At 42.0% G+C, this 17,169-nt stretch overlaps 1 protein-coding gene across 1 annotated transcript; it reads left to right on the forward strand.

Moving 5' to 3' along the window:
- The first annotated feature begins 14,583 nt into the window (after positions 1 to 14,583).
- Positions 14,584 to 16,373, forward strand: LOC110725919. Its single transcript, XM_021905384.1, has 2 exons — positions 14,584 to 15,133; positions 15,733 to 16,373. The coding sequence occupies exons 1-2, from the start codon at positions 14,999 to 15,001 to the stop codon at positions 16,009 to 16,011; spliced, it is 414 nt and encodes a 137-aa protein (XP_021761076.1). The 5' UTR covers positions 14,584 to 14,998; the 3' UTR covers positions 16,012 to 16,373.
- Positions 16,374 to 17,169: the final 796 nt, after the last annotated feature.

Below are 17,169 nucleotides of genomic sequence, written 5' to 3' on the forward strand. Positions count from 1 at the left end.
ACATAAAGCAGAGAGGGAAAATGTCTAATCGTTGCACATAACCTGTAACGGAGGTAGTATTTAAGTCAATTAGATTGCCGAAAACTATGTGTCGGTCAAACTGTAACACTTATTAAAACACGAAGGGAGTAACTATTCTTTGGTATATGTTCATACTAGACCTCGCAAACAGGTCATTCGAGTTAGGTATGGGCCGAGTCAATTTCAAGTTGGGTCATTTTAGGCCGGCTAACATTCAAGTTGAGTTGGGCTGATTCGGGTATGTTTTGAGTCAGGTGTCGTGTAGATTTTGATTTGGGGTACTTTATACCCCTACAAGTGGACCAATGAGAGAATAACATGTGTTGCTCTTAGAGGTGTACAAATAGGCTCCCCAGATGGACAACACGTGTCACTCAGATATGCCCCCTGGGAATGGCGGCTTTCAAAGCCCAAATCCCAAGAGACGCCGCAAAACAGCGCTGCCCTAATCCCTAGGTCATCAAACCCTAGGATAAGGCACGTTTTTCTAGGACCCTATAAATAGGGAAATTCCCCCAATAATTAGGGCACCTTGAAACTTTTACGTCTTAATCATTAAGATATTTATTGCTCTCTAAAACAGAGAACATCTGAGCTCGGAATCAGAGCAGATAACCTATTTTCTGCACGTTTTACTCCGATTCTATACTAACTTAATCTTCGGAGGTGGACCTTCGACCAATCGAAGCTCCGTTTGTTTTGCAAGTACAGGCATCCTTGTCGAATCCAGTCTTCGAGTTGTAACTCTCACAAGGGACACAAAAACACCCTAAACATTTGGCGCCGTCTGTGGGGGAGAGTACCTCTAAGATGGCTTCACAAGATCTACCTATGTCGCCTCTACAAACCAATCGGCCTCTAGAAAATGTACTGGTCTAGTCGGACCATGACTCTGGTGACGATGGAGACATCGAAACCTATGTGGCCCATGATGGATCCCTCATCTCTAAGCGCACCCGTCATAAAGACAGGCGGGAGCGCAATGCTAACCAGGCGGGTCCAAGCAGGCCCTTTAGACAGACAAGTAAGCCCTCAGGGCGACTGACTGATCCATGCAAGGCGACAGGATCAGCCCCTGTCACTCGAGATGAGCTCATCAAATTCATGAGCAGCTTCAAGGGTGAAATCAAAGACTTGATCACCAAGCGGTCGACTGCTCCTAGAAAGGAACAATTGGCCAAGAAACCAGCTCAAGCATAAGTCGGTCAGGGACCGTCATCCGACTCCTCATCTTGCTCCAAAGGAGAAGGCCCGACCCCAGATCAACCTCTCAAAAGTCTTTATCCCAGAAACGGTAACATAAAAAGCCATTCGACATGTACAACTGGATGATAGCAAGAAAACATTTTCTGATGCTCGACAGTACATCGAGCAAAAGAAGACCCAGCAGCTGTCAAAGTCGGCATCTACGTCAACTCATCATGATAGCTTTCAGAATACCTCTGCGAGGCATTCTCAATCTATACATGGGACCCCGTCAAGAGGTCGTCTCGTCCAGTAGGGACCTCATGTAATCAGCTCGGCGCAGTATATGGCTAAACCATTATACAGGCCGCCTTCTTTGACCTACATCCAGCCTGCCTTTTTCGAAGGACATGAGGCATATAACTACCAGCTTATGGACTGGAAGCTTCGGCTACGAGACCTTGGGACAACCCTCATCGTTCTCCAAGGAAATAGCCGAGGCCGAACAACCGACCAAGCTTAAAAATGTTTTGGTTGGAACCTATGATGGCACCGCCTACCCAGAAAACCACCTTTTGGCATACACCCACCTCATGAATTTACAGGGCTTGGATGATGCCGCATGGTGTCGTTGCTTTCCAGCTACTCTGATGGGCATAACCCAACAGTGGTTTGGCAATCTGCCGGCTGGTTGCATCAATAGCTTCAAGACGCTTGCGTTCTTATTTGCTTCTAACTTCTCTATGAACATCCCTGCAAAGAAAACGAGCCTTGATCTAGGCAATGTGCAGTAGAGGGATAGAGATGGGATGCGCTCCTATGCCAGGAGGTTCAATCTGGTGAGAATCTAAATCTAAGGACTGTCTGACGGGGTGACTTACACAGACTTTTTCAAAGGTCTGAAGGACGGGTCAACCTTCAGTTTGAACTCATCCGCAAGAAAAATCTTCACCCTCCAAGGAGCACTGATGGAGGCGGAAGCCTATATACAGGCGACCGAGCTCTGCTCTTCAAATAAGCAGTCGGACTCAAAGAAGTATGACCGACAGAAGGAGATTTGGCCTACTCAGCCGTCTCAAAAACAAGAAGAGAGCAAAAAGAAAAAAGAGATATGGGTGGTTGATAACTCCAATCAGCTGCCCTAGAAGAAGAAAGAAGAGTGGAAGTCGTACGCTCTAAGATACGAGTTCCAAAAAGACATCTACTCCATCCTCATGGAGATAAAGGATCGGCTGACTCTAGAGAAGCCGACTCCTATGAAAGGTTCCGCTGAAAATCGGAACAAAAACAAGCACTGCCATTACCATGAGGATGCGACCATGACACAAACGATTGCTTCAGTCTTAAGCGAACGCTTGATTGTCTGGCCGACAAAAGAGCGCTAAAGTCCTATGTGAAGTCTAAAGTGACTTCCAAGGAGAATTTTGGGCAGTCTAGCAAAAAGACTCCCTAGCCTACTGGTAGTTCCAAAACCAATGAGGAGCTGGTCTACATAATAGCAAGCGGATTCACCGGGGGTGGCCCAACCATGCAGGGCACCAAGTACCATCATAAAAAGATGGTCCATTCTGTTAAAGAGGTACAGGCGGCAAGCACACCCGCCTTCCCCGAAGTGATCATCATTGAAAAGGACAGAGACAAAGTCCGTCGGCCACATGATGACCTTGTGGTCACAGAATGCAAAGTGGCAAACCAAAAGGTTGACCGTATCTTAATCGATAGAAGAAGCTCCTCAGACATCATCAGCCGCAAATGTCTATCCAACCTCAAATACAGGCCGGATAGCATGATGGATGTGTCCCATCCCCTTATTGTGTTTGGGAGAGGAGTTGTGCACCCAATCGGACGGATTGATCTGCATGTTCGCCTGGGAGAGAAGGGAAGCGGTTAGCACATGACCATCTGGTTTCTGGTGGTTGAAGAGCTATCCGCCTACAATCTCATTCTTGGCCGACCCACTCTTAACGAGTGCAAGGTCTTCATTATCCCTTCCCTCATGCTGGTCAAGTATGAGAAGGATGATGGAACAATTGGCTCCCTGAACGGATACTAGAAGATGGCTCGAGAATGCTATCTCTCGAACGTTAAGCCCGCGGCAGCTGCAGCATGCAGCCGGCCAGGGTAAAGAGCCAATAGAACTTGATGAAATCAAGGATGACCATCCGACCACACCAGTCGCCAAGAAAAGAAAAATTAATCAGTTGGTGGTGGTCAAGAAATAAAAGCAATAGCAATCATTGACCGGGGAATGGTCAGATGACCTCCGTCCCAAGCCGGTTGGAGAGCACATTGATATTCCTCTGGACGATAGTCGGCTAGAGCGAACTCTTAAGGTGGGGACGACTGCTTTTGCTAAGTTAGGTGCAAGCTTGCACCAATTGCTGAAAGAAATCAAAGAGATTTTTGCCTTTGAAGTGGAAGAGATGCCAGGCATTAGCTTGGATCTTGCTGTCCACAAACTCGTTGTGGACCCTAAAAAGAAGCCCATTCAGCAAAAGAAAAGAAACCATGGCTAGGAGAGAAGTCAGGCGGCAACCGCCGAAGTTAAAAAGTTGTTAGACGTTGGGTTCATTCGACCTTGTAACTTCCCTGACTGGGTTGCGAACGTTATGCTGGTAAAGAAGCCAAATGGTACCTGGTGCAGGTGCGTTGATTACACTGACTTAAACAGAGCATGTTCAAAGGATAGTTATCCACTTCCGAATATCAACATCTAGTCGACTCTACAGCCGGACATGCCCTGATAAGTTTCATGGATGCTTACTCAAGCTTCCATCAGATTCCCCTATGGAAAAAAGATCAAGAAAATACGGCATTCGTCACTGATCAGGGGTTATTCTGTTATATTGTGATGCCGTTTGGCTTGAAGAATGCCCCTGCTACTTTCCAACAAATGATTAATATAGTCTTCATTAATCAGATTGGGAAGAATGTAAAGGCGTATATTAATGACATGATAGTCAAATCCAAGCAGAAGGCGGATCACCTTGCTGATTTTCGAGAAACATTCGTCACACTCAAGCGATACAAGGTCATGCTTAATCCCAAAAAGTGTGTCTTTGGTGTTGAGTGTGGGAAGTTTCTCGGATTTTTGATTGACTAAAGGGGGATAGAGGCCAACCCTGAAAAAATACAGGAGGTAATCGACATACAGTCGCCCCGCACTATGAAGGAAGTTTAACAGGTTGCCTGGCGGCTCTAGGGAGATTCCTCAGTCGGTCAGGTGACAAGTTGTAGGGAATAAATTTCAAGCGTTAAACCCCTAGCTTGAACCCCACTGTGGTCATACACTAAAGTACGGTGGCGTCCAAAAGGGAAGAAGATAGAGCAAAAGAGTCACCAACAAGTTTTAGGAACTTGTAAACCGTTCACAGGGTGAAGGTTACACCCCTTAACGATCCAAGAGATCGTCAACTCCATAAGGTGTAGAACCAAATAAGGGTTTGGGGATGAAGGTACAAATCCAACCTAAAAGAGATTGAACTTGCCCTAATAATAGACCTCTACTTTATTCTGATCGTATTCATGTGCGCTTCCTGATTAACATGCAATCAATAAAATTAACCCTAAACCTATTTATCTATGTTGGTTGAATATAATGCACAAATAAGCTATTATTGACGATCACTTGAATTATAATCACATTAACCCTAAACAAGATTATTAATTATCTTATTAAGCGTGATTACAAGTACAAATTCCCTTTAAACATGTATAAAAGGCGTTATCAAGCAATGGCAATAAAAATCAAGCAACATAATAATAATCAATATCATGAATAATAATAACAATAATATCATCATAAATAAAATAATCATCATAAATTACAACAATTATAATCATAATCATGTTCATGTTAATATTAAATCATAGCAAGATCCTAGGCATGATACTAACAAGATTAATAACAAACCCTAGCATGTCACTAAGCAATAAAAATCAAATCTTTATCCCTAACATGACACTAACAATCATAAGTATTAGGAAGAACATAGGAAGCATCGTAACTATCATATTTAATATTAAAGTTACCCTAGACATGATACTAGGAATATCATAATAACAATATAAACATTATTTCTACATCATAACATCAATTAAAACCATTAAAGCACTTACTTTGATGCCTCGTACCTCTTTCTAATAACAAAATACACACGTTAGTAACTTCAAGGAAAATAATAAACAAAACAATTAAATTAAATAATTGAAATAGAGATTTGGGACCAAACCCTCAGAAATTAAACCTCTCACGTCTAGGACGAAGACAACTTCGAATATGGCTAGATGTTTCTAGATCTTGTGAATGCGGAATTTTGTATTTGAAAAGCAAGTTTTGAAAAGAGAGAGAGAGAGAAAGAGAATAATTAAGAAAACTTGATGAGAATTGGTGAATGATTAAGAGAGAATTAGAGAATTAATGATTGCGAATGAAAACTGATTGTAGGTGAATGAAAACGGAGTTTTTAATACGTTATTTATAGAGAAAATCAGCCAAAAAGATAAAATATCAAAATAGAGCACTTGGCGCACGCAAAACGAGGTTAGCGCACGCAAAACAGAGTTGGCGCCAGCACAAGCTAATTGGCGCCAGGCGCCAATGGCTAGCACCAGGCGCCAATGGCTAGCACCAGGCGCCAATGGCTGGCGCCAGGTCTGGTTCCAGGTGCCAATGCCTGGAGTCAGGCGCCAATGCCTGGAGTCAAGCGTCAAGCCTGTTTTTAACGCGTTTTCGAAAATCAGAAAATTTTGCCATACTGGAGGATAAAAATCGTATCTTTTCCTTGAAAATGCTTTTTGATTTTAATTAAAACTCTGAAAAGTCAACAAAAGTCAATTTATCAATGCTAATTGAATTAGGAATGAAAAGAACCTTCTAGAAGAATCTAGAAGACTAAAACCATTCCTAATTGCATTAGGAATGATAAATCATATTAGGCCCTCCTCTAGATCATTGGGCCGTATATAAAGCTCAAACCGGGCCCAGTTTAGTAAATTGGCCATAACTTCCTCAATATTCATCGGAATTGGGCTTATAATATATCGTTGGAAAGGTCTTTGCAAGCCCAATCAACTACACTACTATTGGACCCATATCATGGTCCAACCAAACTGGATTGGCTGTTTTCCTTAAAATAAGTTTTCAAAAACAGAGAGAAGAGAAAAGAAATTAAAACTATCCGCAACTCTAGACTTTCCACACTTTCACTTCATTCGATTATGATTCGACGTGAAAGGTACTCATCATTGGGTTTGGTTTTGGGGAGACACAAATGGGTGTCTACACAAGTGCCTCTACTTCTTCCGGGCGATCAGGAAGAAGACTATATTTGAATAGGGGGATGATGCCGAGGCGGCCTTCCAAAAGTTAAAAGCACATCTGCACTCTTTTCCAAGGCTGGTTAGCCCTCTTCTCAAAGAGACGCTCTATATGTATCTGGCTGTCTGAGATCATGCCCTCAACGCCGTTCTCTTAGGTGAAAGAGACGACATCCATCTCCCAGTCTACTTCATTAGCCATGTTCTTAGAAACGCTGAACTTCAGTACCCCATAGTCGAAAAATTTGGCCTCACTCTCTACATGGATGTCAAGAAGTTAAAGCCTTATTTCTTGGCGCATCCGGATGTGGTCTACACTGACCATTCAATCAAGCGGTCAAGGACGACTCTAGAATTCTCGGGCAGAATGCTCAAATGGGCTATTGAGTTGTAGGGACTGGAAATCACTTTTGTACCAAGGAAGGCAATAAAGGGAAGGCATTCGCCGAATTTATTGTCGAAATGACAAGGTCGGATGAGCCGGATAATATTGATCAAGTTTGGAAAGTGTATGTGGACGGGAGCTCCACTATGAACGGCTGTGGTGCAGGCGTAATCTCTCAGTCCCCTGAGGGGGATAAATATGAATATGTACAACGATTCAAGCTCTAGGCCTCAAATAATGAGGCCGAATACAAAACCCTGCTACCCGGCATCCGCATGTGCAAGGCAGAAGGGGAAACCAAGATTGACGTCTACTCTGACTCCCAGTTGGTTGTAAGCCAAAACCATGGCGACTATGAAGCCACCCATCCAACCATGATCAAATACTTGCAGGCAGTCAAAGCTGAAGTTAGGACACTTGAAGACTTTCATCTAAGTTAAGTGCCCAGGTCTGGAAACAACCAGGAGGACGCTCTGTCAAAATTGGCATCCTTCGCCTCCTGTGATACGCCTCGGTCAGTCTTCTGGGAAGTTATGGAAAAAAGGATTATATTTGATGAAGAGCCCATTGGAGTACTTGAATGAAACTCTACCTGTATGGATAGCATTCGGGTATATCTGACACACGGCACGCTCACTGATTCACCTCAGGATGCGGCCGTGCTGAAAAAGTGAGTTACAAGATTCGAGATGAGATAAGGAGAGCTCTTCAAAGTAGGTTTCTTGAAGCCTCTATTGAATTGTGTTATCCCAGAAAAGGGGAAAGAAGTTCTTGAAGAATTGCATGCGGGATACTGCACCTCTCATATAGGCGGCAGGTCCTTGGTCGTCATGGCCAGGCGGCACTAATTTTGGCCAACCCTTAAGTCAGACGCTATGGAGATGGTTAAAAAAATGTGACAAGTGTCAAAATTTTGGCAAGCTAATTCATCATCCGACCACTAACCTGACTGCAATCCACAGTCCAGTACCGTTTGCTAAATGGGGCATGGACATTTTGGGACCATATACGGCTGCTCCAAGCGGTAAGAGCTACATCTTAGTGGCCGTGGATTACTTTACTAAATGGGTAGAGGCAGAGGCGGTCAAAAAATTAAGACAAAGGACGTTATCTCCTTCATCTGGAAGAATATCATCACCCGGTTCGGGGTGCCTATGTCTATGGTTTTTGACAATGGTCCTCAGTTTGAGACGCCTCAACTTAAGTCTTGGCTGGGAGATCAAGGGATCTCAAGTTATTTCGCATCAGTCGGTCAACCCCAAGCAAACGATCAGGTCGAAGCCTTCAACAAGTTAATCTCAAACGACATAAAAAAAATTAAAAGAGTTGGCGGCCTATTGGCGGATGAATTACCACACGTCTTATGGGCCATCAAAACAACTGTGAAATGGGCAACTAAAGAGACTCCATTTCTCATGGTGTATGGTGCAGAGGTCGTCTTGACCATCGAACACTATGAGCCGACTCTTCGAATCATGTTGTATGATGAAGATGCAAACTGGGAGGGCATGCTGCTGGCATTGGACTTACTCCTAGAGCGCAATGGCAATGTAGCCTTTCGCCATGAGATCTATCGCCTGAGAATGACTCGAGCCTATAAAAAAAGAGTACACAAGCGTCCTTTGAAAGTTGGAGACTTTGTGCTACGGAAGATGGAGGTAGTCGTTAGGGCGAATGAGCAAGGGAAGCTAAACCCAAATTTGTAAGGTCCCTGCCGAATTTATGAAGAGGTAAGAGGCGGCACCTACCGCTTGGAAACACCAGATGACAGGCAGCTACCCAGAACTTGGAATGTAGATAACTTAAAAAAGTACTACTTCTGAAATTTTGTAAATATTTTACTTGTTAATGAAAATCTGCCTTCATTTCCAGACTTATCTCTTAAACATTTTATTAGAGCATTGCTTGCACAATGTGCAGACAGACCCTGCTCAAGTTTTATTAGAGCGCCGCCTGCACAATGTGCAGACGGACCCTGCTCAAATTTTATTAAAGCACCGCCTGCACAATGTGCAGACGGACAAGGCTTAAGCTGCTATAGATATTTGAACGTCGCCAGCACAATGTGTAGGCGGGCAATGTTCAGACTCTACAGAGTACTGCCTACACAATGTGTAGACGACCTTACTTGCTTAACACTTTGTTTAAATTGTCTTATAAAGGGATCGTCTGCCCTAATAGCAGACGCCCCAAACCTGGCTAAAAGTGTCGACTGCAAAAAAGCAGTCGTCCCTAATATTATTCTACTTTTACAAGTCACAAAGACTTAGCAGCTATCAATTTTTTAAAAAGAGGCCAATGGCCAGATACACTCTATTTAAACAAATGTCTGCTCCAACATGGGTCTGACAACCGGCGACGTCCATTTGGGTGAATTCGTCGAAGAGAAGCATCTCTCATTTGGGTGACACATTGCTCTATAAACAAAAACAAGCGGCCCTACCGAATGCGTTAAGGCAACGCTTGCAGTCGTTTGATATAATCTAACTTTAAATCTAAAAAGCATTGAGTTTTTCGGACTGTTCTAGTACAGGCAGGAAGAGGCTACTGTTTCATTTTAGAGGCTATTTCACCGCCTTTTCTTTCTTTGGGGCAAGCCAGGCGAACGATTATTTTTTCAAAAAATAAGCTAAGTAAAAAAAAACTTAGTAGCTGAACTATATCTCATGAGGCCTTAGACCGGATACATTCAAGTTATTAAAACCGTATGTTCTAAATGGTTGTCTGTCGCTTGGTTTGGGGCTATCACCATAGTGATTGATTGACTTAGAAACCATGCATACTCCTAAAGTATCAATAATTTCTAAGTCAATCAATCCATTTATTCAAAACCAATCGACATCGGGCCAGGGATAAGGACATTCGCATCGTATACAGGTTAATAGTACTTAGACAAAAAATCTATGCATGAAAAATCAAAAGCTTTAAAAATTTTAAAGCATAACACCAATATAATTAAAACCGGTCAAACGACCGGATGCTTCATAAATAAAAACAGCCGTTAAAATTGACGACTATGAAGGTTAATTGGCAAAGGCAGGAATTGTCAAGTTACCCGACCCCTTGGTTGGTAAAAGATACACAAAATACTTGGCATGCATGCTAAAAAAGCAAAATATTTGGCCGCATAAGTGATACCTAAAAGCTTAAAAGATCAAAAGAGGTTCTCAGCAGCATTGGCAGCCACCTTGTCCTCCGGCGACTGCTCTTCATTCTTCTCTTTCTTCTCCTTATCCCCCTTGTCCCCTAAGGACGAATCATCTGAGAAGTCGGACTTCTCATTGCCGACATTGGCAGCCGCCTCGTCCTCCGGCGACTGCTCTTCATTCTTCTCTTCCTTCTCCTGATCCCCCTCGTCCCCTAAGGACGAATCATCTGAGAAGTCGGACTTCTCATTGCCGACATTGGCAGCCGCCTCCTCTGCTTCCCACATGAGTTGAGAATTAAACCCATCTGCATCAAACTTGGTTTTCCAAATCCGATAATCAGCAGACGGCTGCAATGCTGCCCAGGTCGCACACATGATGGCGTCATTATCTTCCATCATTTGTTTGACCAAGGCCGTTTTCTCCTCCTCAGCCAAGGACCTATACTTGGCCTTGAGCTAAGTTTCCTGGTTTTTCAGTCGACCCTTGAGTTTGTTAACCTGACCCTCCAGGTGGCCAGCCTTTTCCCGCGCTTCCTTGAGGGGCTCCATCTTCTGCTTGAGTCTCTTAACCTCATTTTGGAGCTTAGTGATCCGCCTCTTCACCGCGTCCAAATTCTGCAGGACCTACAGGTTGACCGACCCCTGGGAATACATCATATCAAGAGTTAGCATCTCATTTTAGGCAATCTCAAACTGAGCTTTGTCTAAGGAGGAGGCGGCCCGAGCATTCGCTGCCTTTAGCTCTTTGGATTTGTTGTTGAGTGGCTTTTTAAGCCCACTCACTCGAAGCATAGCCTGCACTCGGCCGAAATAAAAGAAGAAATTAGTGAGAATTCGGCCAAATCATTACTCGACCCAAAGGATACAAGTTTTACCTCGCAAAGAAGTGCCAGTATGGCGTCTAGGTCAAGGGTTCCTTTGACAGACGCCTTGTCATCAGGATCAAGCGTCCTGAGCATTTTCTTGGCCATCTGTAGAACAATCGGCCTCACCGAAACCTCTATCAAAACAAGCAAAATAAGATAAGTAAGAATTTTGAAAATACAGTTGCATTTGTGGTCAGTGTTATCTAATAAAATAAGTGGAGTATGGTCGAATGTATTACCTTCCTCCACCCTTGTGGCGACATGTCGCCTGCTGCTGAGCCAAGAGCAGTAGTGAGTGGCTTGCCACTCTTCGATACTCTTTGACGAGTATCCGATTTTGTGAGGATCTTGACAGGGGTGGAGGCGCCAGTCCCCTTCTTTGGCTTGGAGGCGACATGCTTTCGGTTTTTGCTGACGTCACCACCCGACTGCTGAGAGGGAGAAGGCTTGGTCGAGCTACCCTGCAAAAAGTTCACATGTTAGTTGTGACTTTAACAAAATTTTAACAAGTAAGTGAGAAATATTTTTTACCTCGGGAGTTCCGACTTGTGGCTACACCTCGTTCGTCCGTTTGCCCAGGACGTTCAAATGGTAAAAGGCTGTCGAGTGTGCAGCCGACTTTCGGTGAGAAGGAACCTTCGACATTGCTAAGTCTGCACAATACGACAAAAGAGTTAAAACTCAGACAAAAATAATAATCATTATGAGCAGCTAAGAAATGTAAATATATGCGGCCTACTACCTCTTGGCTTCTCATAGCGAAGGCCACAAGCGGCCAAATATCTCCCGTCCAAGAGTCACTCGAAGCGGGGAATGTAGCTCTGGGGGTTCCCTCCTTTACCCCCGTCACCTCGTTGGTTCGAACAACCACCGATCCAATATCTCCTCTTGCGCTCGCCTTGGGACAGGCGGCAGGGCTTTCTTTCTAGCAAGGAGGGGCGGCTCCTTGTTCCAGCGGTTGTACCGCCTTTTTCTTTGGAAGTCTGGAGAGAACACAATATAAAACTTAGACCTCCAGTCTTTCCACTTATTCTCCTTCCCCAGCGTCATCATATAGCTTTTATGGCTGGTCAAATTAAAGCAACCGTCCCGCTTGCTTGTGGAGTCGTGCTCAAGTAATGCATATGAGCAAATACCTCGAAGCTGGGCTCCACCTCCAACATCTCACAGGCGGCTACGTAGCCCAAGATATTAACCCAAGAATTGGGGCTAGTTGTGATACCCAGCTGGTATCCGTCCAAAATTTTCTCCATAGTCGGATAGAGAGGAAAGCGTAGACCTGCCTGAATGATCGCCTCATAGCAACCAAAACACTGGTCACCATAGCTATCTTTCTCTGGCCAGGTGATCGTGTCCTCACCATCCGGCACGGACAATATATAACCATGTCCCATGACATGGGTTGAAATAAATTTGCCGAAGTCGACTTTCATCTTTTCCCGTCTACTCTTGGCGACGTGCAAGAAATAAAGTGCACACTATATTCGCCAAGATGTAGATGGCTTCGCCCAGCCTTCTCTGATCCCATGTCTACAGAGAGGGATTCTCGGGCATCCTCAATTTTGGACCGCACCTCCTCCGAGTCAATGGAGGCGCTGTCAAAAGATGATGACTCAGAGTCATCATCGGAGTTTTCCGCAGAGTCGGGGGTCTGCCGGTTGGTGCCAGCAGTGTTCTCCCCCATCTCGACATCCAGCACCGATTCACTTGGCCTGGAGGTTTGTTGTTCATCATCCGACTCCCTTAGAAATTGAGGAGCTCGAGGTACTAACATTACTCGGAGGGTCATAGCGAACATCAGAAATAGGCGCCCTAATGGAGACATCCGAGTAAACTGTTGAACTTTTTGAATGGTACCAAGTACCATCCGTCCTATACTTCCGACTAGTCTGCTTTGTTCTTGCCATGGTGTCCTGCAGGGGCACATACACTGTCAAATTTGGAGAAGTACTCAAAGGGGAGTCCTCGAACGAGCATTCGGCATTCGTAGTTCTAGATTCATCCGTCCCCGATGACCGGCTGATCGCTAACCTAGGCCGTGCCCGGTGCATTTGGGAAACCATTTTTGAAAAAGAAAATTGCAAAAATAAAGCAAAGAAAGGATCAGACGGTTAATTACCTTAGAAGAAGGTACTAGAAGCGCTTGGTCTTAAAAACTGCTGAAACAGGCGGATGATTGGCCGAGTGTCGGATGCTAAAGAAGTCAAGTCATTGAAAGTCAAAGATTCAAGATTCTCCCAAAGATTCACGTAAGTGTGAATCCAAGGAGAAGTCAAACCTCTATTTATAGGGGGTGAAAACGTGGGGTAAAACCCTAGATTCTCCCCAACAGTAAAAAAAGTAACAATTCGGCCAATCAGAGGCCTACACTTGTCACAGGCGTCACGTGGCATGCCACGTCACCCCTGTGAGGGGCAAATGATTTGGGGTATTTTATACCCCTACAAGTGGACCAATGAGAGAATAACATGTGTCGCTCTTAGAGGTGTCCAAATGGACTCCCCAGATGGACGACACGTGTCACTCATATATGCCCCCTGGGAATTGTGGCTTTCAAGGCCCAAATCCCAAGGGGCGCCGCAAAACAGCGCTGCCCTAATCCCTAGGTCATTAAACCCTAGGGTAAGGCACATTTTCCTAAGACCCTATATATAGGGAGATTCCCCCAATAATTGGGACACCTTGAAATTTTTTCGTCTTAATCTTTAGGATATTTATTGCTCTCTAAAACAGAGATCACCTGAACTCAGAATCCGAGCTGATAACCTATTTTCCGCACATTTTACTCCGATTCCGTACTAACTTAATCTTCGGAGGCGGACCTCCGACCATCCAGCGCTCCGTTTGTTTTGCAGGTTCAGGCGTCCTTGTCAAATCTAGTCTTCGAGTTGTAACTCTCCCAAGGGACACAAAAACACCCGAAACAGATTTCGGGTCAGGTAAATTTCGGGTAGGGTATATTCTGGTCAGATTAAAATCTTGTCGAATCATGTTCGGGCCATTCATTTTGTGTTGATATTGTGGGTGAAGCTCAAATCGATAATTTTATATGGTAAGTAAGCTCGATTACGGTTGGGGATGAAACCATTTGAATCATTTATGACACCAAATATAGTTAAAATCAGTTCGGGTCGAATACAATCGGGCCTGGTCATATTGAGTCAACTCCACTTTTGGGTCGAATATGGGTTGAGTTGGGTATATTTCGGGTTGTTGTTTTCGAGTCACAGGTTGGGTCAGGATTGTCAGGTATACTTTACAGTCATTAAGATGTTTAGCTAAGTTAGTTCAAAGCTAGTAAGTTTCATTCAATAAGTGAAGTAAAGAGAAACACACCCTCACCAAAAACAAATTGCACAAATAATACTCAAATTAATCCTTTATCCTATATATTTATAAGAGTAGTTTCTTACTAAATTTGATGTAGTTGAACAAAATCTTATACCACATTCATTGAAGACCAAGACTTTTCCTCAATCAACAAACTATACTATAAAATAACATAACTTCTTCACACCAAAGTAGGACCCCACTTGGGTTGAATAATAAAAACCACAATCAATAATTTAAATGGATATGAAGGATATGAAAACATCAACCCACAACCAAGTATTTAATTACACAAACAAGATGGATGATGAAGTTCTATCTATCTATCTAATATCTTTTAAAAGACCAGATGGATGTAACATGGTTGTGGAGCTTTGCCGGCTACTTATCACCATCTTTAGCAATCTCCAACTGGATATAATATCCCCCCAACTTGTACCCATCATTTTTGTGGGCCCTTTTTTCTTTTAGTCTTTCTGTAGACAGATCGTCCAACACCCCCACCACACTCCCCCTCTTGCATTACCGCGAATTTAAACCCGACCCGAACACGGCATTTACCACTAGCTAATAGCTATACCCCTCATGTGCTCCAACTCACATGACCCCCCCTTCATTTATCATTCTTATTTAAGTCTCATTGATTCTCCTCTCCCATTCAAAAAAAAAAGATCACAAATATAAGCTAGAATACCAAAAGAAAAAGTACTAAAAGAAGCAAGAAGTTTTTGAATTGAAGTTCAAATGGCTTTGGAAGTTGCCTTAGAAGATGATCTTTTCTTTGCTGATTTAAATAGGCAAATCTCTCTTTTGATAGATGACGACAACAATGATAACGATCATTATCCGGTTGCCCATCTTCATTCGATTTCTCATCAGGTAATTTCTCATCTTCAATTTCCTTCTATTTTTTCTCGTAAAGTTGTCACCTTTTATATGATATACTCTATAACTTTAGGTTTTATAAATAAGTGGGAATTATATATCCGGTTTATTGCTAACTTGGGGTTTGTTAACTTAACAATCTTATCTAGAAATACAAGGAGTAATATCATGTTTTTTTTTTTCTCTGGAAAATGATAATATTGAGAGATTAATTTGTACAATATAAATGAACTAAAATTCAAACTCGAACAGTTGACTAGAAAGACTTGCTAATGGTCTGTTCTTAATGATGTGCTTAATATTTCATTACACTTCCTTTTTTAAACAACTATTGCTTTTGGTTTTAATAAACAAGATATAAACATTTTTTTTTTTTCTCAAAATACAGTTATTTGTAAATTCGAGTTACTATTCCTCAAAAAAGAAAAAAAAAAAAAAAAAAAAAACTAATTATCCGTATAAAAAAATTATAAAAAAATAAAATAAAGTACTCTGTTTGATTAGAAAAGTCTTTTAGAAATGGAGGGAGCAATATTTTTTAAAACAGTGCGTGTTCTAATCATTTTTTTTTTTGTTATATGTTGGATTGACAGGAATATTTAGGATCAATGATTCATCATCCACCAATAATGCCCTCACAATACTTGTACCAACAAAATTGTAGGAGAGAAATTATGAGCAAGGGAACTGGTGTATTTATCCCACAATCATCTCAGCCAAGGAGGAAATCTAAACAAACAAAGCGTTCATCACAATCGTACACCACAAAATCGAACAACAACAACAAACAACAGCTTAATTCCAACAGAAGGGTGGGAAATATGATTGCTCATACTAATCTATCTCCACCGCCTTGTTATGCTACTAATTAGGTCAATAGGTATTAACCAAGTTTACTAATTATGGCTTGGAATTTGTAGTAACTACTAGATTATGCTAATTAATTTAATGGATAGCTATTAATTATTATTTTATATGATTAAGGATTGAAAATCAATAATTAATTATATATTGAGTATTCTTTTTAGATGATATAGCTAAGAATAGTGTTAAGGGGCAAGGCAGGGCAAAGAGCCAAGGAGTATGAGATTTGGTATATTCAAAATAAAAATAATACCAGCTACTTTATTTAATTAGTAGCCTTAGCTTGATTTTTGTAACATTTATTGGAGGTCTTAGTAATAAAGACTCTAAGACCTATTTTGCAATATTGTAAGCAATTTTTCTTGCTCTATATATAAATTCATTTTTATATACTTTTTATGCAATTTCTTTATACAAATTACATCAAGTAAATAAGGTGTAATATTGTTCGGAGTGAACATAAGAAGTATGATCTGAATTACATGAAATTTAATTTGGAACGTTGATTTTTATAAGTCTACCCTCTTGAGTTTTTCTAGATTGTAAGATCAAACTCTGGTATCTCTATAGAATCGAGTTGTGTACCCCACTACAAATATTCTCTAACATACGAATTACTCCCTCAATCCCTTAATTTTTGCTCCATTTGCTTTTATGCGGTCTTCTAAGTTCACCTTTGACCGAATTTGACTTTGATCATGTATTAGTAAAAAATTATAAAAGTAAATATTATGAAAATATTCATTACGATGAATCTAACAAGTATGATAAGTGGCCCTGGGACACACCCGCCACGAGTGTCCGGTTTATACGACCAAGAAGGTTCCATCTCAAAACCATATGCCAATGGCAATAAGAAATTTCTTTAGCCTTATAAAGTGGACACAATAATTATCTTTTTTCTTCAATGTGGGGTACACATCCCAATGTAGGGCCTATTCGGTATTAGCTTTTGAGGTAGTTGTTAGCTTTTAGACGTAGTCAAAACACTACCTTAAAATAATATTAGTGTTTTGTGAAGTAGTATTTTAAGTACGTGTTAGAGGTAAAGGTAGCTTTTAAGTAGCTGTTGTTGAAAGCTAAAAAAATAGCTTTTGAAATTGTAAAGTAGCGTTCAACCTTTTTTTTATGTATTTTTTTTTGATGAATATGTTTTTATCTTTTTG

This window comes from Chenopodium quinoa, unplaced genomic scaffold (assembly GCF_001683475.1).
Source record: "Chenopodium quinoa cultivar QQ74 unplaced genomic scaffold, ASM168347v1, whole genome shotgun sequence".
Taxonomy (NCBI): Eukaryota; Viridiplantae; Streptophyta; class Magnoliopsida; order Caryophyllales; family Amaranthaceae; genus Chenopodium; species Chenopodium quinoa.

Coding starts and splice junctions, on each gene's coding strand:
- LOC110725919 (XM_021905384.1), top strand. CDS start 14,999: ATGGCTTTGGAAGTTGCCTTAGAAGATGATCTTTTCTTTGCTGATTTA. Junction 15,134..15,732: donor TTCATTCGATTTCTCATCAG/GTAATTTCTCAT, acceptor TTGGATTGACAG/GAATATTTAGGATCAATGAT.